A 19,978-nucleotide genomic window follows, 5' to 3' on the forward strand; every position below is an offset into this window, starting at 1 on the left:
TTTTTAAAATCTACTTCAAATGTTTATTATTATAATTTTATAAATATATTTTTTGATGAATCAAAAGGAAGTGTGAAAAAACATCGAAACATCGATGTTATGAATTTTCGATGTCGCATCAATCACTAAGAAACGAATGAAGAGGTGGTGTGGATAGGGTGTGAAGATGCTTGACACACTTTCAAATTTTTGGGCGAGCAGCGAATTTTCACGGTCGTGAAACTTCACGTCACTAAATATGATTGGCCCTGCAAAAAGCTGCGTGAAAATTAACTTTTGTCCGAGCCAATCATATTTAGTGAAGTGGGTTTTCACAACCGTGAAAATTCGCTGCTCGCCCAAAAATTTGGAAGTATACAAGCGTCGCGTACCGACGAAGTCGAAAACACTCATTGAGAGCTTAAAGGGGATTACATAGTTTACCTTCTTTACCTAGATTTATCTCTAAAATTTGTGGTGTCATCTGACGACAGGTAGCGGTACATAGTATATCTTCGAACAAGTTCGAACTTCTATATAGATTCCTTATGCTTTATCAGGAAAAAAGCGACGCTTATCAGGAATCGTAAAAAATTAATTATTTGATCCCGCTTATACAATTGTTTATTATTTCTTAAAGATACTTTCAAACCCGGTAAATTTTGTCGTAATTAATATTGCAAGACTGCAACTGAAAATGTTTTCCGAAAGTAAAACTTTTTTATGGTTCATCATTCATCTCCTACTCGCTACAACGGATGTTCAGGTTTTTCATTTTATTTATAAATTTTTTCTTTTTTATCTTTTTAATAATCACATAATTTCCTTTTGGAAGTGATCAGAATTTTGATAAAGTTGGTGGAGAATAAAAATTTACATGTTACGTAACAGTTTTTTTTAACCATGCGTCTATACGTCTCACTAGCCGGACGTTTTGCTGCATAACACAACTGTGTCTAAACATCCGGCTAGTAAAATACTAACTAAATCGCCGGTCAGCCGGATAAAATATTTCGAGTCTAAAATGTCCCGATAAATGAAAGGAATTTTTTCTGTATATAGTAAAAATGAACCTGAAGTTAACAATTTTGATTCAACGAAAAAATTTTTCTCTGAAAAGTTCAGGATACAAAGTTTTCTTAATAAAATTGTTCATTTTTTTCTTTTGACAATTATTTATTTTTATGTTAGAAACCATTTAAAAAAAATTCAAGAGGATGTAAGGCAGGGAATGCAGTGAATTTGTATTTTTTTTGTCACAGATTTTCCGAAAATCCCGAAATTTTAAGTAAATTGTTAATTTATTTTAATTATTTAGTTTAACTAATTTTCTTGACTTGGAAGCAATTTTTTTCTTTTGATAATTATTTATTTTAATATCAGAAGCCATTTAAAAAAGATTTTAACAAAAATCACTACTTTCTCCGACTTGAATCCTTTTGGAATTTTTTTTAATGGCTTCTGACATTAAAATAAATAATTATCAAAAGAAAATTATCTGATTCGTATTTACTATAATCATAAGCAGATATAGAATTTTTTCACTCAAACTTTCAAATGATAAAATGGTTATGTTTTTTTCATAATTTTATAATAACCTAATTTTAAAGAGTTACAATTTTTAATTGTGTAAAACATGAATTAACAAATGTATGTTAAGTCTAAATGCAATAAAACATAATTTATTTAAATAAAATAATTTTTTTGAAGAAGAGTAATAGTTCTATATAAATGTTACAGTTACTATAAAAGTTTAATAAAGTTCATTATTTTATCCGGATACTGTCAAACGTCTATCACCAGTACATATAGTAAATAGCCGAATGAAATATTTTGGGAGCTATATGTCCGTATATCCGGACGTTTAGACGAAAATATTTCGTCCGACTAGCCGGACGTATAGACACTTCGTTTTTTAAACACTGCTTCTCTTATTAGAGTCTTGCTTTTAATCTGGATCAAGTGGCTGTGGATAATTTTCGAGAATATCTTCGAATTGAATCTGTCCATCCGAATGTCAATTACAGTAATTATATTTTTCACTGCTTTTTAAGTGTTTCAAAAAATAACCACCCACATAGCACAGAAATTTTCTACAAGTTTGCCATAAATATAAACTTGCATAAATATAAAAATGTCACCCACATGGCAAGTTTGCAGCAAACTTGCGTCAAATAGCAAAAACTTAACTGTATGCGCAGTAGTTTACTATGACATCTAGAGCTGCGCACTATATTTTAGTCACCTTCCCTTAGAGGTAAGGCATCATTCATCAAAATATTTATGCATTTTGAAAAATAGTTATTATCGTATCAAGGGCGCAAAATAGGTGATTGCGGCGATGGCGAGATGAAGGGACCGAGGGGACATTTTCGCGCCCGAGGCTAAGCCGAGGGTGCGAAAGTGTCCCCGAGGTCCCGAAATCTCGCCAAAGTCGTAATCACCTTTGCGCCCATGTTGCGAACATAATTTTTTGTCCTAACTGCATGAAAAGTATGGCATTGAGGGCACGAGCGAAGCGGGCGCAAAAGTCCAGCAAGCGGGCGATAAAGTACTTTTGCGCCCGCTTCCCCGACCCCGGGCGAGAATCAGTTACTTTGCGCCCACTTTAAGTGCCCGAAATGACATACTTTTCGTGCAAGTAGGACAAAAAAAATTTTTTTTAATTTTTTAGGTATTTTAGAAAGTTTGCTGCAAATTTTCCTCAAGTTTTCATTGCAAACTTGCCAAGAGGGTGACAATTTTATATGTATGCAAGTTTGCTGCAAACTTGGATACAAACTTGCGAATTTTGCATGGAAAACTTGCAGCAAATTTGCAGAAAAATACTGTGCTATGTGGGCAGTATTTTTATACTATTTGTTAATGTATGGCAAAGCAATTGCCTTTTAGTAAAATCTATTTTTTTCTGTGGTGGTCCACATTAGCTCCCTGTATTTCCTTTCTGAGAAAGCAGGCCCAGTCTTTGAATCTGCCGATAAAAGTAATCGAATTGGCTCCAAACAAACCCCAAGCGGTGATAACATGGAAGGGCACAGAGCCTGAAAAGCCCTCGATATTACTCAGTGGTCACATGGATGTCGTTCCCGTTTTTCCAGTAAGTTGCTCAAATATTTCTACTGGAAACTAATTAATTAGTTATTAGTAAACTAGTTACTTTTCCTCTTGTTTTATTTTGTACGTTACGTCTCAGAATAAAAACTAAACAATTACTTATTTAATAACATTAGCATCAGTAAATTCTTGTTTCTTTTACAAAGCCGAAGTCTCCGAGCTAAGAGTACGGATACAAAAAGAAAATTAAATATTTTAACAGTTATTCTAACACAATACGTTAATTCTAAAATTCTCTGTCGTTTGGCTTCAGGACAAATGGAAACACTCACCGTTTGGAGCCGAAATGGATGCCGAAGGCAACATTTACGCTCGAGGAGCTCAGGACATGAAGAGCGTTAGTATTCAACATATCGAAGCAATTCGTCGATTAAAACTAGGTGGAATTCGACTAAAACGAACAGTTCACTTGTACTTTTCCCCGGATGAAGAAATCGGAGGAAAACTTGGAATGGAAGCTTTTCTCAACTCCCAAGAATTCAAAAATCTAAATGTTGGATTTGCTCTAAACGAAGGAGGCATTTCCGAAAGCAACAAAATTATCGTTACATATGCGGAAAAAGCGCCTTATCAACTACAGATCAATTGTCCAGGAGAAACGGGTCATGGTTCAACGTTATTCAACAATACAGCTGGAGATAAACTGCGATACATTATTGATCGTTTCATGGATTACAGAGCTTCGGAAAAGGCGAAGTTGATAGATCCAAGGGTGAAAGCTGGAAATGTTACGTCCATTAATTTAACAATGCTAAAGGTATTCTGTCATTTTGAATTGGTTTCATATTCAGTCAGTTTTTGATTAAAAAAAATATGAAAAATTTTATGTAATAAAATATGAAAAACTACTTAGGGAGGTCTTCAAATGAATGTTGTCCCTCGCGAACTGTCGGCAGCTTTCGATATCAGGATACCACCGGATCTTAAAATTTATCGAACTTTCGAGGAAATGATACAAAAATGGTTGGAGGATGTTGGCTGTGAAGTCGATGCTAGCACCAAGAATCATTCGGTGCCTGTCAAGGGCACACGATTAGATGACAGTAATGTTTACTGGAAGCCTTTCAGAGAAGCTTGTCTTAAATCTGGAGTTGAGATCGATCTTTCTATTGCTCCTTGGGCTACCGACGCATACTCTTTACGAGCTGTAAGTGCTTGACAAACAGTTAATTTTAAGTCTGTTTTTTATGGTTCTGAAAACATTTAAGAACGATTAAGATTTTGCAGTTTCATTTTACAAACATATTTTTAAATGCACATTTTGATAATTGCAGATTGGGATTCCGGCATTAGGATTTACACCAATTAACAATACTCCTCCGCTTCTTCATTCTCACAATGAATATTTAAATAAAGATGTTTTTCTAAAAGGAATAATTATATTCATGGACATTATAACAGCCATTGCTAACGTTTAATGAATTAGAGATTCGAAATTTATAATTTTAATAAAGTATTACCTAAACTATAATTTTTTAATGCTGTTTTCTGATTTGAGATGATTTATCCAATAGAATGTAGACATTCAAAAAAAGAATTTATTAACTGATTAAGTTATTATTTTTAATAGTATTTCCTAAAAAAACAAATATTTATTTTTAAGAAACAAATTGACTATAAAAAATAGTGTATTAAGCAGCAAGGGAACAAAAGCAACCATTTGTTTGTACTGCTTACGATATGTTTTATTCCTAATGCACAAAGATGGTAAATTTTCCCATGCAGATACAATATTAATTTGCTATAAAAAGCAAGTGTATATAGACAAATATGATTAGTTTTTAGGTGCACTATTTGTTAAAATATTTTTTAAGTAAAAAAGAATCATTTCATGTGCTTGAAAACATTTTTTCTTTCCATGAATGCAAATTTTTAGAGCGCATGATTATCCCCTAGTGTTCATTCCAAATAACTTTTAAAAGGAAGAATTTTATAAGATATAACGTTTCTTTACAGATGTTTTGTTTGTTTAAATTACTAAATATCAAAATGCATACGTAAACAAAAAATTTAATAAAGGACATTACTTTTCAAATAAAAGAATTTGTATTTGAAATATTTTTTAAGTATGTATTAGAATTTTTATTGCGCTAAAGATTCTTTGATTAAAAATTCTATTTCTAGTAAATTTTGTTACAAAAATTATTGTTTATCAAGAAATTTATTTAATAGAAAATTCATGTGTTGAATTTTTTATTTAAAAGAATTTTCGTACAGCACAATCCTCATTTCCATAAAAAATTATCAAATGTAATTTTTGTTTGATGGATTATTCATTAATAGAATTTGTCTATGTAAATGTTTTTCTTTATTAAAAGTATCTTTAACAAAGAAAGAAGAATTTGTAATTATTATTTATGTTTAATTAATTTGCAAGTTTAAAAAAAACTCCTTTGCCCTTAGGTTCAGTGATCGCTTAGTACATTCCTGTTAGAGAAAGATTGTTTTGTTTTTACATGCTCGTTCCATTCTCAGCACTTTATCGCCGATGAAATGGGATGAATAGTCTGTTGAATCATTCAGTTAGTTCACATTATCATTCTCGCGTGATTTCTAAAGAACACTATAAGAAAAAAAAGAAAATGTCTACTGATATTTTGGAACCTCTATCATTAAAAAATTGGCAATTACTTGCTGAAACTTTAAAAAATAATTGGCCCGCCAATGTTCAAGTAGGTACATTCAATATTTTATATAAAACTTTCCAGTTTTATTCTTAACTGAAAATCCGTTATTGTCAATATTTAATTGTAATTTAGTGTTGATATTTATTTATATTAAATTTAAAAACAATTTTTTTATATTTCAACAAATTTTTTTTATTACATTTTTTTATTACAAACAATTAATTAAATAAAAAAACAAACAAACAAAAAAATAGAGAATCAAAAAGAACAAAAATAACACATGAACAATTTTTTTTAAATGTTTACAAACTAAAGAAAAAAGAATGAACAAAAAATTGAGTTTTTTTAATTATTCATAAAGAAAAAAAACAAAAAGTAAATAATTTTCAAAAAATAAATAAAAAAAACAGAATCAAAAAGAACAAAAAAAAGCAAGAACAAAAATAACACATGAACAATTTTTTTTAAATGTTTACAAACTAAAGAAAAAAGAATGAACAAAAAATTGAGTTTTTTTAATTATTCATAAAGAAAAAAAACAAAAAGTAAATAATTTTCAAAAAATAAACAAAAAAAAACAGAATCAAAAAGAACAAAAAAAAGCAAAAACAAAAATAACACATGAACAATTTTTTTTTAAATGTTTACAAACTAAAGAAAAAAGAATGAACAAAAAATTGAGTTTTTTTAATTATTCATAAAGAAAAAAAACAAAAAGTAAATAATTTTCAAAAAATAAACAAAAAAAAAACAGAATCAAAAAGAACAAAAAAAAGCAAAAACAAAAATAACACATGAACAATTTTTTTTTAAATGTTTACAAACTAAAGAAAAAAGAATGAACAAAAAATTGAGTTTTTTTAATTATTCATAAAGAAAAAAAACAGAAAGTAAATCATTTTCAAAAAATAAACAAAAAAAAACAGAATCAAAAAGAACAAAAATAACGGATGAACAATTTTTTTAAAAAAATATTTACAAACTAAACAAACTTTTGATTCATCACGTAAGCCGGATTTTTCTTCTTCTGCTTTTGCTCTCTTCTTTTCATTTTTTTCGAAAAATTTTTTAGCGGAAATTTCACTCCTTTCCAGTAATAAAAGTCTACTCCTTCCACCAATTTTGATAAAAATGTTTTATCATCATCATCATCATCATCATCATCATCATCATCATCATCGTCATCATCGTCACTGTCACTGTCACTATTGTCATCCTGTTCCTGTTCGTCGTCAGTGGTGGTGTCACTGTCGTCAATTTCTAAAATGTACCCGTCATCACTGTCCTCGTAAGTGTTGCTATTGTCGGGAATTTTATTTTTCTGTTCTTCTTGTTCGTCATCGGTGTCACTCTCGTCAATAATTTTAATTTTTTTCCCTTTACTTTTGTCCTTGTCTGCGTCTTGGTCCATTTTTCTTTTTCTGTCCGTTCGTTGTGTCGATGGTCCTTCAATTCCTTCTCCTTCATCTCTCATTACATCTTCGTGCACTAATTTTTGCAAATAGAAGGAGAAGAATTTCTGAAATTAAAATAAATAAATATATAAATTTATTACATTTTTTTAAAATTACAATAAATGAATTATTTTAATCAAGTAATATTTATTGTCCATTTGTGACAAAAGGGAGCGCATATTCCTTTTGTCGCAAATGGACAATAGATATTAATTGATTAAAAAAAAAATAAATAAATAAAAGAGCTAATGAGAAAACTGTTTTAAAAAGAAGAAGAAGAAAAATTAAAAATTGTTTATGTGTGTGTAAATAAGAAGGAATGAATAAGAGAGAGAGAGAGAGAGAGAGAGAGAGAAAATGAAATTGAAAGAATAAGACAGAGAGAGAGAGAGAGAGATAGATAAGAAGATAGTGAAATTAACAGAGCAAGAGAGAGAGACATAATGAAAATACTCACTCTTTGTGAAGCCATGATGATGCAAACTGTGCGAACTGTGCGAACTGAAGAAAGAAAAATTTTACGCAGCTTGAAAAATTTGTTGAAAATTAATAAAATTTCCCCTTCTCCAGTCAACTTTCTCGTAGGGAGAATGAGGGAGTTTTCCTTTAGAAAATGAGACGGCGAGTGTTTCTATTAGTGGGAAGGGAGGGCGTGGAGAGAGGTATGCGCAAATTTAATGAAGGACATTTTCCTTTAGAAAAAAAGACATGAGTGAGAAATCTCGAATTTAAATCGAAAATAATCGAATGTACTCTCGCAGTTATAGCAATGAAAATTAAACATAGAAGGGCACACTCACATTTCCAAATCCAAATGAAATATAGTACCTTAAAAATTCACACATAGTTAGAAGATGGAGCTGCTGCTCTTTTCAATATTATTAAGAAGTAGCAATTTTTATTTTAATTAACTTAACTTTAGAGAAATTAAATAAAAATTTAGGTAATTTTAAATGAGTCACAATAAACAATTTAAAATCAAATAAAAGGAACATTTGGCATAGAAAAAAGAAGGAAGCAAAGAAGTTGACCGCGAAGCGGTCGACGAAGCTCTATAGTCAAAAAGAAAAACAAACACAAAGATTATAGAGGGAACGTGAAGGGCAAGGCAATAAATTTCTGTGGTTGTTATTTTCCATTATCTTAAAACTAATCAACAAGAAAATTTAATAGTTACTATTTAGTATATTTTAATTATAAATACATTATTCAATGAAATTTAAAAATAATGCAAAATAATGCCTTTACCCCAAACGCATTTATAAGCATTTAAAAGAAAAGAAATTAAAAATTGGTATTTATTAGTAAAATATTTACGAAACATGTGGTTAATAATATAAGTTATTAAAAGAATTAAACTTGATTTATATAATAAGACTTAAAACATAAGTCTTAAATTTTAAGTCTTATGTATTAAGTCTTATGTTTTAATACTTAAGACATAAGTCTTATGTCTTAAGTCAACATAACAACCGTTACCATGGCAACCGTTGCTATGTTAACGGTTGCCATAACAACCGTTGCCATGGCAACCGATACTATGGTAAGAATAAAAAATTTGCAATCTTAAGTTCAAAAAGAATTTCTAAATAAATTATTATTTTTTTTGTCATTTTAGGCCACAAAACCCTACGATGTATAGGCGCATTGCGCCTGCTTCTCTGACTGACTTTTTTATTAATTTATTCAATTTCTAGTATTACTACTTTCTTCAAACTGCACAAAAATGGAAATTTAAGGAACCAAATATCCCTATCACAATTTATTGTCCAAATGGAAATTATAAATCTGGTATATTTGTTGCAGTATCTTCTGTAAGTATTCCAATTTCGCACTGTATAAAGAAATTTTTCATTTTTGGATTCAAAAAAAAATTTTAAATCTTTGAGTCTGCTAAGAGGAAATTTTAACATTTAATTTTTACAGTTTACAATTTACAGCGTTTTTATTTTTGCGCATGAAGGTTTTGAGGAATTATTGTATAAGGCCGTAACCGAAACTAAATTTATAGAATGGAACAAGGGTTGTTTTATTCCAGCTATTCAATCTCGACTCGTTCCAACTGTTTATTCTATCATTGAATTTATGAAGGTTAAAAGAAAGGTGGAAATAGAATGGAATGTTCCTGGAAATTGTTTATTTAAATCCAAGGAAGAGTGCGCCGTTGAAGAAGTGCAGTAGGTTTTCTTTCTCTATGTTCTAAATCATCCTTGTTTTTAAAATATACTTCATCATTTAAAATAATAAATCTGTTTTTTATAAGTACTCTAAAGCATTTCGGAATTGACTCTTCATACATTGTTTAAACTATAAGATTTATCTTGTATCAATAACTCGATAACGTCATATCTTCAGTAAATAAGTTGAAATACTGTCAACTGAATTTTGAAGATGTAATAATTTATCATCATAGTAAGTATGATGCGAATAAAAGAATTTTTTTATTTAAATATAATTCTCTTTACTGAATTTTTATACAAAGTTTTGCTAGTTTTCTTTAAAATTTTTAAGGAGTGTATGTGTATTTAATCTTTTAATCAAATACTATGCATTGATGAAACTTTTCACTAAGAAAAAAGAATAGATTTATTGTTCTAATACACAAAATGAAAATAATAATTCTTGTCTGTATTTTCAGAATTCCTGAGGATTGTTATTTGAAAGAGTTAGATGAATCTCACGTACATGTAATGCATTCTGTTTGGCCACATAGAAATGAAGAAAATCCTGAATTAACTACCAGACAAATATTAGCAATGGTACAATTCAATGGAGGCATAGGTTTATTTTCAAAAGAAACCGATCAACTTCTTTCGTGGGCTACACAATCGGAAATAGGTGCCATCAGTCTTGTTCAAACGATTGACCGTTGCAAACGCAGAGGATATGGAAAAGTTGTTACAAACGCTTTTGCAAAAGTATTGTCATCGAAAAATATTGATTCGTTTGTGTTCATAGTAAAAGGAAATCTTCCCTCGGAATCCATGTTTAGTTCATTGAATTGGAAACATGTCCATGGCACTGACTGGATTCAGACGAAAAAAATCACTGTTGATGTAGACAGCTAACATTGAACAATAATTACGATTTGAAATAATTTACTAAGTGTAGTATCAAATTATTTTGTCTTACCTGCTCGTCGATGATGAAAATATAGTTTTTCTGTTTGTAGGGCAGATTATTAATTGAAATGAAATTATTCACCGATTAGCTATTGAAGAAAGATAAATTCTTGTAATATATTCTGCGTGGTGTTTAACCGTATTAAAGCTAAAAAGACACTTTATTGTATTCTTTTTCCATTAATTCAGAAGTTTTAAATATATTATGAGCCAAACGTTAATTGTTAATCACTGGAAATCTGATTATTTCCTTAACCAAATTTTCTGGAAGAAAATAATTCGTAATAATAAAATTATTTTTTCTTACCTGAATTTTGATGATGATAGAGAGTCCTGAATATGATTTCGGTTATACATTTGAAAAGAGCAACTTTATGATTGTTATTGTCGATTCAAACGTTGATGACACATTTGTTTGTGTAATATAATTTTAAAGTGTCAAATATATGACTGATGTCAAAATTTAATTAATTCTATATGTCGAAATGAAACCGAATTTCTCGCCGAGGTGAAATTAAATTACGTAATTGCTATCCATGTGTTCTTATTTGTAAAAATATTTGGATAAGGCCTTTTTTATTATTTAACATTTTAACTACACATAATTTTTAAAGCAACGTATAATTTTTTATTTTTAGAGACAAACATCTGTCGTTTACCGATATATGATATATTTAAGGAAAGTCTTTGTTAAATTCTGATAAAACAATTTTCAATTTACTCAGCTAAGATAAAACAGTATCCATAAAAAATATTGTCTTATGTAATTTTTTTTTAAATTTCAATGTCAACACTTGTATGAGGCTTTTTCCTGAAATTCGTACCCATTCTTTGTATTTCATTTCTAAGTTAACATTAAAAAAAAATTTCTTTTACTATAAATGTCTGTTGATATTTTGGAACCACTACCTTTAGAGAAATGGAAATTGCTTGCGAAAACACTGAAGAATAATTGGCCTGCCAATATTCAAGTACGTATGGCAAAGTGTGGTTAATTCTTTCTAGTCTCTTTTTGAAGAGCATTTATAGTAGTTTTAACCATATTAGGTTTTCTATTGTTTCTAGTGTTACTATTACCTACGTACTGCAGAAAAATGGAAATTAAAAGAACCGAATATCCCCATTACAGTTTATTGTCCACATGGAGATTATAATTCTGGAATATTCATCGCAATATCGTCTGTGAGTATTTTGTCGATAATGCAATCCCTGTAAATCTGATTCCCTAATCAAATTTTCTGGTAAAATAAAAATTTCGATCTAAAGATCTAATTACCTAAATTAGAAGTCATCGTGATGAGACAACAAGCGTTAACATTTTTATGAATTAAATGTTTCGGCACTTGAAGGATCTAAAAATCTTATGATTAGGGAGTTATCTTTTAAGCGAAATCAGTTCTATGATTGTCGATTCTTTACAGAATCCATAATTTACTTTTTTACAGATCACAATTTACTTAGTTTTTCCTTTTGCGCATGAAGGTTTTGAGGATTTTTTGTACAAGACTGTGACTGAAACTAAGTTTATAAAATGGGACAAAAGAATTTTTTTCCCCGCGATGCAATCCCGACTCATTCAGACTGTTAACTCCATCATCGAATTCTTGAAGGTGGAAAAAAAGATAAAAATGGAGTGGTGTTTAGAGTTGGATTGTTACTTTAAGTCCAAAGAAGAATGCTCCATTACAGAAGTGAGGTAAGTAATTGAGGTACAATTTTGAATCAATTGACTCTCAATACTTTTTAATGGCAGCTGTTGCTATACAACTAAGAAGAAACTAAAATTAAAAATCTTAGACAATTGATTTTGCTACTAGATTGCCTGAGGACTGTTATTTGAGAGAACTTGATCATAGTCATGTACCTTTGATACATGCTCTATGGCCACATCGAAGTAGAGAGGATCCGGAATTAACAACCAGACAAGTGTCAGCAATGATAAATTTTAACGGGGGATTAGGTTTATTTTCAAGAGAAACGGGCCAACTTCTTTCTTGGGCTGTTCAGTCGGAAATTGGTGCTATCAGTCTTGTTCAAACGATTGATCGTTGTCAACGCAGAGGATACGCAAAAATTGTTACAAACGCTTTTGCAAAATTATTAGCATCGAAAAATATCGATTCGTTTGTGTTCATAGGAAAAGAGAATAGTATATCAAAATTAATGTTCAGTTCAAGCAGCTGGAAATATTATGATGAAATACACTGGATTGAATTGCACTCTGCATAAGATATTTTGGAGGTCCCCTTTTCCTTTATTTTTTTCCCCACTTTACTTTTTCCAAACCTCTATTTGTATATTATAATTAAATATCTTGAAATACATTAAAATAAGTAAATAGTAAGTCAAACATAATAGTTTGTTCTAATCCTTTCTTCATGCTTAATTTGGTCTTTAAAGTATTAATTCTGTACATTATTTACATTTATTTATATTATTTATATTTATCATTAAATATAAAGAAAATGATGCAGTAACAATAAATACTTGAAAAAGAAAGAAAATCGATATAATCTTTTTGAATCAAATTAGTAAATAGTTTTACAAACAAGATATTTATTGGAATAGTTGCGACTCTGCTTTAAAATCAAATATTAATACAATCTTTAAATATGAATTAAGTAAACTGAATTTAAAAGAATTGGTAATTCTAGATAATTAAAATTTAATAAAAATATACAATAAAATAAAATTTATTATTTAGACAATTAACTACTGACGTGGGTTTAATGTGCTAGACACATTTTAACATATCCAATTGAATAAAGAATGTGAAAAGCTCACGTTTGATCATATACGAAAATAAGATATTTTGATTAATAAATATTACACGTGTCAAAGTTTATTAAACCCACAAATTTGAAAAATGGCTAGCTTTGTCACATTTAATGCGTGAAATTCGTTGAAAAGACATTATTTATTTAACTTTAATTTATTCCGCAGGTAAAAGTAAACATGTAAATAAATAATATTTGGTTTTTCTGAGTTATTCGAAAAAATAAGGTAATTGTTATCTTAAATTAAAATATTATATTAAGAGTGGTGAATAGTTCGATTAGCACTCATATAAATAGATCAGAAATGGGTATTATCGTGAAAGGCAAAAATTAACTGCTGGACATAATTTCTAAACTTTTTGGCACTTTATAGTGATTTCCGTTTTTGTTTTCTTTTTTGCTAAAAGCTCAAAATGATCAACAATGACAAGTAGGCAAATTTTCATTATTCCTTTTTGATTTAAATTATAACAAATTTTACTAAAATATTACTTTGGTATTTAAAACAATAGATAAACTATTTTTTGTACAATACTTTGGTATTTCTTATTTTGTAATATTTTTCATTTCAAGTTTCACTTTGTGGAAGAGACGACAATCTGCTAAACGAGGTCTATTAATATTTTATGTGACGTCTCTTTATTTAACATTGACAAATGGACAAAATAACTTCTTAGCAATTGGTAAGTTTTACATCAGAAGTATTAAATTATATTAAGTATTTATTTAAATTTCTTAAGAATGAAAAAAAAATTTTTAATTATACTGTTTCCATATAACGGTAATTTAACTATTTGCCCAAAATTTTAGAGAATTTAGACTACAGCATAGATCCGTGCGACAATTTTTACAAATTTGCTTGCGGTAAATTTATAAATTCTATTGTTATTCCGGATGACAAAACATATGTTGATGCTTTTAGTTTTGTTGAAGATAGAATTCAAGTGCAATTGAAAGATGCTCTCGAGGAGGAAATCAAACATAACGAGACAAGACATGTGAAAATAATTAAGACTTTTTATAAAAATTGCATAAATGAAAGTGAGTTGTAGTGCAATTATCTCTGAAATTAATTATTACTGCTAATAATTACTTATAAGTTAATTACTAATAAATTACCAATAATTATTTATTATCTACCACTTACCATTATTTAATTATTGTTAATTAATTATTAATTATCAATTACCCAAGTAACTAAGGTTATAGAAATAACTCCCTTATAAAGTAAAGTGACATGAATAGAAAAAGATGCTTTTAATTTTTTTAGTTGCAATAAATGAGAAGGGCTTGCAAACTGCGATTGATATTTTGAAGAAATTAGGTGGATGGCCCGTTTTGGAAGGAGATTCTTGGAGAGAAGAGAATTTTAACTGGCAACAATTAGTTTATAAATTTAAAAGAGAAAGTATTCCGCTAACTAATTTTTTCGAATCAGGAGTTGTTATTGATTCAAAAAACAGTTCAAAAAGAGTATTATATGTAAGTTGGTAAAATTATGCTTTACCGCATAGTTGTATAATCTTGTTCGTTTAATTTACACACTCTTCACTCAGACATAATAATTTTACAATAATAAATTTTAGATTGATCAACCACTACTTGATCTGACTCATGAAAATATTAAACAAGGTTTCAGCAATAACGTTGTTGAAGCTTACTACAAATACATGATTGATATAGCAGTTGATTTTGGAGCTGACGAAACAAAGGCCAAATGGGAGTTGAAAAAATCACTCGAATTAGAAATGAATTTAGTGAATGTAAATGAATTTTAATAAATTTTAATGATCTCAAATGTTACAAACAAAACTGAAAGAGATCTGAAGGCACTTCATAATTTACAGATTTCAACGCCAGAGGATCGAGATGAAAGTGTGCTGTACTCCCTGACAATAGAGGAACTTGAAAAAAAGTATACTAGTATGTCGTGGAAACAGTACTTCAACAGTTTACTGAATTTAGATAATCAAATTGACGAAAACGATTCGGTGTTAGTCAAGAATCCCACTTTCTTCAGTGAATTTGAAAAGTTAATAGAGCATGTTCCAAAAAGAGATCAAGCAAACTTTATTATGTGGAAAGTAGTCAAAGGGATGATCAGTTATCTAGACGACAATGTCCGAATGAGAGAGTTAAGATACTTAACTGATACCGTTGGACAAAAAGAAAGAGAACCTAGATGGAAAGAATGTGTCTTACATGCAATGGATAACTTTGGACACAGTATTGGTTCGATTTATGTCAATAAATATTTTAATAGAGGATCTCGAAGTGATGTACGAGAAATGTTCGAAAACATAAGAGATGCATTTGGAAATCTTTTGAGAAGGGTACAAACATTTTTTACTTTTACTATTACTTTTTTTACTTTTTACTCATGTTTCAAAATGTAACTTTTATTTTAATTTAGCTGAATTGGGTAGACGATGTAACGAAGAAATATTTATTAGACAAACTCGAATCAATGGGAGCTTTCATTGCTTATGCCGATGAACACCTCGATGATGGAAAGATTGATGAGTTCTATGAAAAACTGGAAATAACGATTGGAGATCATGTCGAATCGATGTTGAATCTAACGTTATTCAATACTAATTATTTATTAGGACTGTGGAAAAAACCTGTGGATAAGGAGAGTTGGACTTTCAGCGTCAGCCCAGTAATTGTAGATGCATTTTATTCGTTGAATATTGATAGCATTCGTAAGTCTATTTTTTTAGTAGCATTCGTAATTTTAAATTTTGGTGAAGTCTAAATAAAGTATTAACATTATTCAGACTTAATTGAAATTTAAAATTGTATTTTTTAGTCGTTCCAGGAGGTATTCTTCAAGGAGCTTTTTATAGTAAAGATAGACCCTCGTTCATGAATTATGGTGCTATCGGTTTTTTAATAGCTCACGAAATTACTCACTTTTTCGATATAAATATGAAGAAGATTGCAGAGGAGAAAGCAAAGAAATATATTTCAAAAGTTGAATGTTTTATTCAGCAATATGAAAATTACACAGCTGAAGATGTTAGTCTGAATGTAAGTTCCATATTTTTAATTTTCAGTTCGAAAATTAAAAATAGATTATTGCAAAACAAAATTATAGGTACTTGAACGATTTTGCATCTAATAATTTCAGTTAAACGGACGCAGCACCCAAAGGGAAAATATTGCAGATAATGGGGGGATAGAAATTGCCTATTTAGCTTACAAAAAATGGGTAGAAGTGCATGGACCTGAAATGATTTACGATACAAAATTGACACAATCTCAACTTTTCTGGATTAGTACTGCTCAAATTTGGTGTACTAAATACAGACCCAAAGAGTTGATAAATAAAATTTCTAACGACATATACAGTCCAGCAGAATTCAGGGTTTTGGGATCATTTTCCAATAGACCCGAATTCGCAAAAGATTTTAATTGTTCAAGTGACTCTAAGATGATAGCAAAAAATATATGTTCTGTTTGGTAAAATTATTAATAAAAAATGGACTAGTGCTAGTAAAAATAATTTTTTTTAAATAAAACAGACTTCTAAATACACAACTGTACACATTTTATTATATCACAAGATTCTATTTGCATTAAATATTTTGCAAAAAATAAAAACGCATTATAATTAAGTTTGAATATGGCGTAAAAACATGTTCATTTCACAAATACATAAACAAATATTTGTTTAAATAAAATTTACAAGTTTGTGAATAATAATGACAATAATTTAGTATTCCTATTATGTACTCGCTTGATGAATGAAAATTATTAACTAAATATATAAGCTTTAATAAATAGTATAACATTATTAAATTCTATGGGATCAGCAACTGTCTTTTTTACGCTTTTAGTAAGTTTAGTCCGATCTTTAGTAAATAATCTCATTCATAATAACTTATATTTCTAATTGAATTCTTAATAGTAACTATAATGTGGACTAATATCATTTCTTTGCAAAAATCTTTTTTTAACATTCTATAGACTCTATCAACTTTTCCCTTTAATTGTTGATTAACAATTCATTAAATTAACTCCAAAGAATATTGTACATTTTACAAAATAGATCTTTTTTGCTACGAATTTTTTTCCTGATAAAAAAATAAATTTTGACAACTTTTGATTTTAAATATATCTTTTTTGTTGATACTTACTTTAAATTCCAACGAAATCGGAATTATTAGGCATTGGATTCGATATGTCTTCATAGTCTTGTCTTCCAAAACCTTTAAAAATAGAAATTAATTTAATTCAGTTTGTCATATAAGAGTGTTGTAATAAATAAATACGAAACGGTATTATTTACATAATTCGAAGTAAACAGGTGTTAAAAAATTTCTATGGCAAAAGCTTTTGATTAATTGAATGGTCTTTCGTTACCCATTGCCGGATCCGAAGGGAACATCATCGCCAAAGGTCCACCTCTTGCTCTACCAATTCGTAGAAGGAATATTGAGGAAAATACTCGCGCACAGGTGTTGAAGATGATACCTACTGCGCAGAATTTTTCATAGGTACCTGTAAAGTTTGTTTAATAAAATTACTTGAAAAAGTTAATCAATTTCTTTATTCTCAATTCTTCAACTAATTGAGGGCCTGAAACGGATAACTGCGTGCTACGCATGGTTGAAAGGGACTATAGACTATACAGTCAGACATTAGTGAGAGGCCTAGAGGCGTTCACTGTTGTCTGACTGGTATAGTCCCTTTCGCAGTTAATGCGTAGCAGGCAGTTATCCGTTCCAGGCCCTCAATAATAAAAATAAATATTAATTTTTTGACTTACCACTTGGAAAGTAAACGACTAATGCCACCACGTCAAATAATATGGAAAGTACGTTAATAAACAAGGCCTAGAATTGAAGTAAATTTTTCTTAGAAGCTTGTAATCCAAAAACTTTTTAACAACAAATTTCACAATAAAATCCCAAAGAGAAATGGTTCATCAGTTTTATGTCGCAAACTATTTTTCATAATTTAGATATTAGAAGTTTATTGTTAAGTTCCTACGTGAGGAATAATACTTACAAACTGTAGGGATTCATCTGTTTCTGTATTGTGAATAGCCCAAAAAAGACACATAAAAAATAGAACATTGTAAAATATCATTGATTGCGAAAATAAGAATCCTTGGAGGCCCCTGAAAATATAAAGAATTCGTTTTGGAATCCAACATTAAAGAAGTTTTATTTTTAATAAAAAATGTTATATTTCCAAATAAAAGTTTAATTACTTAATCTTTCAAACTAACCGGAATTACAAAAATAAAATTGTAAATTAAAAATAATTATAATAGTTTGTTAATTAAAACTAAAATCCTACCATGAGACGAGGAAGAAGTGGATAGCAAAAATTATCTGAAAATTAAAAGTTATTTTCATAAATTTTTAAACCTAATTTTTACCTTGGAGATAAATAGACAAAGAACTTAATTTGTAATGAATATTAAAACATATTGGAGGTTAATATTAATCAAATAAATGAAATTTACAAACAGTAAATAAAATAAAATAGGTAGTGTTAACATTATAATAAAATTTTACGTTTTTTACAAATTAGAAAAATTATAGATTTCTGTATGAAAATCTTGATAATTTGCACATCTAATTTTGCAAGATGAGTCATAAAATTTCGAAATACACAATTAATAATTAAAAAATTATCCGAAGCGTAAGTCAAATATGAAAACAAATAATAAAATTATAAATCATATTCACCTTTAAGGGACAGTGTGTAATAACTGAAAAATCCGGCATATTCGATACTTGCTTATATTATTCCCAATAAACCTAATTAGAAAGAAGAGAAAAATAAATTACAAAACACAATCACACTGCGTAGAAAACTATAAAATTCCATGGAGGAATATCTGCTTTTGACTTTTAGTATTTCTGCTATTGTTGTCATTCAGCAAAATGTACTTAAAATTGACTAAGCATGCGCGTATTGTGAATAAAATTTCTGTACTGTACAGCTGGCACTCTGAAGGATTAACATCAGGAATACTTGATTCGAAGTTGGATCGATTGCATGCTCCAGAGTGCTTCGAGAGTGTTTTGACCGAGAATCATCGTGTTCGGGTTATATTAGCAATTCTGCCTTTGTCATCTTCTTAAATTTTACTGATGGACTTATGATCTTCTACAGTTTTCTTTTCATTTAAGTTTTTAATAAAGAACGATGCTTAAAAATGGTCAAAATTTGCTTGCCTATAGAAGAGATTGTAAAAGAAGTAAAGAAGAAATGATTCATATTTACAACTATAATTTAAAAATTAAGGAACAATAAGAACAACCGAAACGTTAATTTGATGATTAAACCCCTAAAAACCCACCCCTTTAAATGCACTTTTATCAACCCTATCATACGGGGATTTCTTCGATTGGTCAATGATTTTTAACAAAATGTTATGTTTTCTAATTACAAATAAGCCACCTTTTATTTGGTTTGCCATTAACTCAACAACCCTTGATCATAATGAAAAAGCACCCCTATGTATCAACCCTAAAACATGAAAGTCTTAGAAGTTACGATTTATAAATAACAAAATAATTTTTCCAGAGTAATGATTCCTTTTTACAAATATGCAATGATAGATGGTAATACTATATAATTAACTTATCAACCCTTAATCATAATAATAAAAACATTAACCCTTATATGAGCCCATAAAAAGGCCTTTTTACTATGACTGAAATTTTATATTTCAAATCGAAATCAAGTCAACGATTACTAACTAACAAACTAACTAATTAGTAACTAACTAACTAACTAATAAACTAACTTATAAAACTTAATTACTAATTAACTTACTTAACTTAGTTACTAACAATCTTACTAACTAACTAATAAAATTAATTACTAACTAACTTACTAATTAGCTAAATTACTTACATAACTTATAGTTACTAACTAAC

General features: G+C 29.1%; 6 protein-coding genes across 8 annotated transcripts; 4 read left to right on the top strand and 2 right to left on the bottom strand.

The window, feature by feature from the left end:
• The first annotated feature begins 466 nt into the window (after nt 1-466).
• Nucleotides 467-4,564, top strand: LOC122500943 (aminoacylase-1-like). Of its 2 annotated transcripts, XM_043610118.1 has the most exons (6): nt 468-745; nt 1,918-2,005; nt 2,907-3,076; nt 3,347-3,850; nt 3,947-4,240; nt 4,368-4,564. In XM_043610118.1, exons 1-6 carry the CDS (start codon nt 677-679, stop codon nt 4,509-4,511), a joined length of 1,269 nt encoding a protein of 422 aa, XP_043466053.1. In that variant the 5' UTR covers nt 468-676; the 3' UTR covers nt 4,512-4,564. The 2 variants fall into 2 exon arrangements, with proteins under 2 accessions (XP_043466054.1, XP_043466053.1); XM_043610119.1 differs by lacking the exon at nt 1,918-2,005 and having other exon boundaries at nt 467-745.
• A 2,138-nt stretch (nt 4,565-6,702) lies between these two features.
• On the bottom strand, nt 6,703-8,293 carry LOC122500772 (prostatic spermine-binding protein-like). Its single transcript, XM_043609856.1, has 2 exons — nt 7,632-8,293; nt 6,703-7,239 (listed from the first exon to the last, which is right to left on the bottom strand). Exons 1-2 carry the CDS (start codon nt 7,644-7,646, stop codon nt 6,703-6,705), a joined length of 552 nt encoding a protein of 183 aa, XP_043465791.1. The 5' UTR covers nt 7,647-8,293.
• Nucleotides 8,294-8,335: 42 nt separating this feature from the next.
• Nucleotides 8,336-10,524, top strand: LOC122500945. The gene is made up of 4 exons (XM_043610121.1): nt 8,336-8,468; nt 8,872-8,988; nt 9,115-9,351; nt 9,813-10,524. The coding sequence occupies exons 2-4, from the start codon at nt 8,948-8,950 to the stop codon at nt 10,240-10,242; spliced, it is 708 nt and encodes a 235-aa protein (XP_043466056.1). The 5' UTR covers nt 8,336-8,468; nt 8,872-8,947; the 3' UTR covers nt 10,243-10,524.
• Nucleotides 10,525-10,754: 230 nt separating this feature from the next.
• LOC122500944 lies at nt 10,755-12,640 on the top strand. Its single transcript, XM_043610120.1, has 4 exons — nt 10,755-11,267; nt 11,362-11,478; nt 11,742-11,992; nt 12,114-12,640. The coding sequence occupies exons 1-4, from the start codon at nt 11,178-11,180 to the stop codon at nt 12,523-12,525; spliced, it is 870 nt and encodes a 289-aa protein (XP_043466055.1). The 5' UTR covers nt 10,755-11,177; the 3' UTR covers nt 12,526-12,640.
• Nucleotides 12,641-13,377: 737 nt separating this feature from the next.
• Nucleotides 13,378-16,584, top strand: LOC122500773 (neprilysin-2-like). The gene is made up of 8 exons (XM_043609858.1): nt 13,378-13,381; nt 13,884-14,114; nt 14,344-14,555; nt 14,660-14,836; nt 14,921-15,406; nt 15,487-15,778; nt 15,886-16,106; nt 16,207-16,584. The coding sequence occupies exons 1-8, from the start codon at nt 13,378-13,380 to the stop codon at nt 16,540-16,542; spliced, it is 1,959 nt and encodes a 652-aa protein (XP_043465793.1). The 3' UTR covers nt 16,543-16,584.
• A 25-nt stretch (nt 16,585-16,609) lies between these two features.
• LOC122500928 lies at nt 16,610-18,996 on the bottom strand. Of its 2 annotated transcripts, none has more exons than XR_006301520.1 (6): nt 18,779-18,996; nt 18,384-18,418; nt 18,090-18,201; nt 17,848-17,914; nt 17,368-17,579; nt 16,610-17,287 (listed from the first exon to the last, which is right to left on the bottom strand). XR_006301520.1 is itself a non-coding variant. In XM_043610097.1 (6 exons), exons 1-6 carry the CDS (start codon nt 18,815-18,817, stop codon nt 17,217-17,219), a joined length of 462 nt encoding a protein of 153 aa, XP_043466032.1. In that variant the 5' UTR covers nt 18,818-18,993; the 3' UTR covers nt 16,610-17,216. The 2 variants fall into 2 exon arrangements, 1 of the variants encoding a protein (XP_043466032.1); XM_043610097.1 differs by having other exon boundaries at nt 17,442-17,579; nt 18,779-18,993.
• Between the last annotated feature and the right edge of the window lie 982 nt (nt 18,997-19,978).

Source organism: Leptopilina heterotoma, unplaced genomic scaffold (genome assembly GCF_015476425.1).
Source record: "Leptopilina heterotoma isolate Lh14 unplaced genomic scaffold, ASM1547642v1 Lhet_191, whole genome shotgun sequence".
In the NCBI taxonomy this organism is placed as follows: domain Eukaryota; kingdom Metazoa; phylum Arthropoda; class Insecta; order Hymenoptera; family Figitidae; genus Leptopilina; species Leptopilina heterotoma.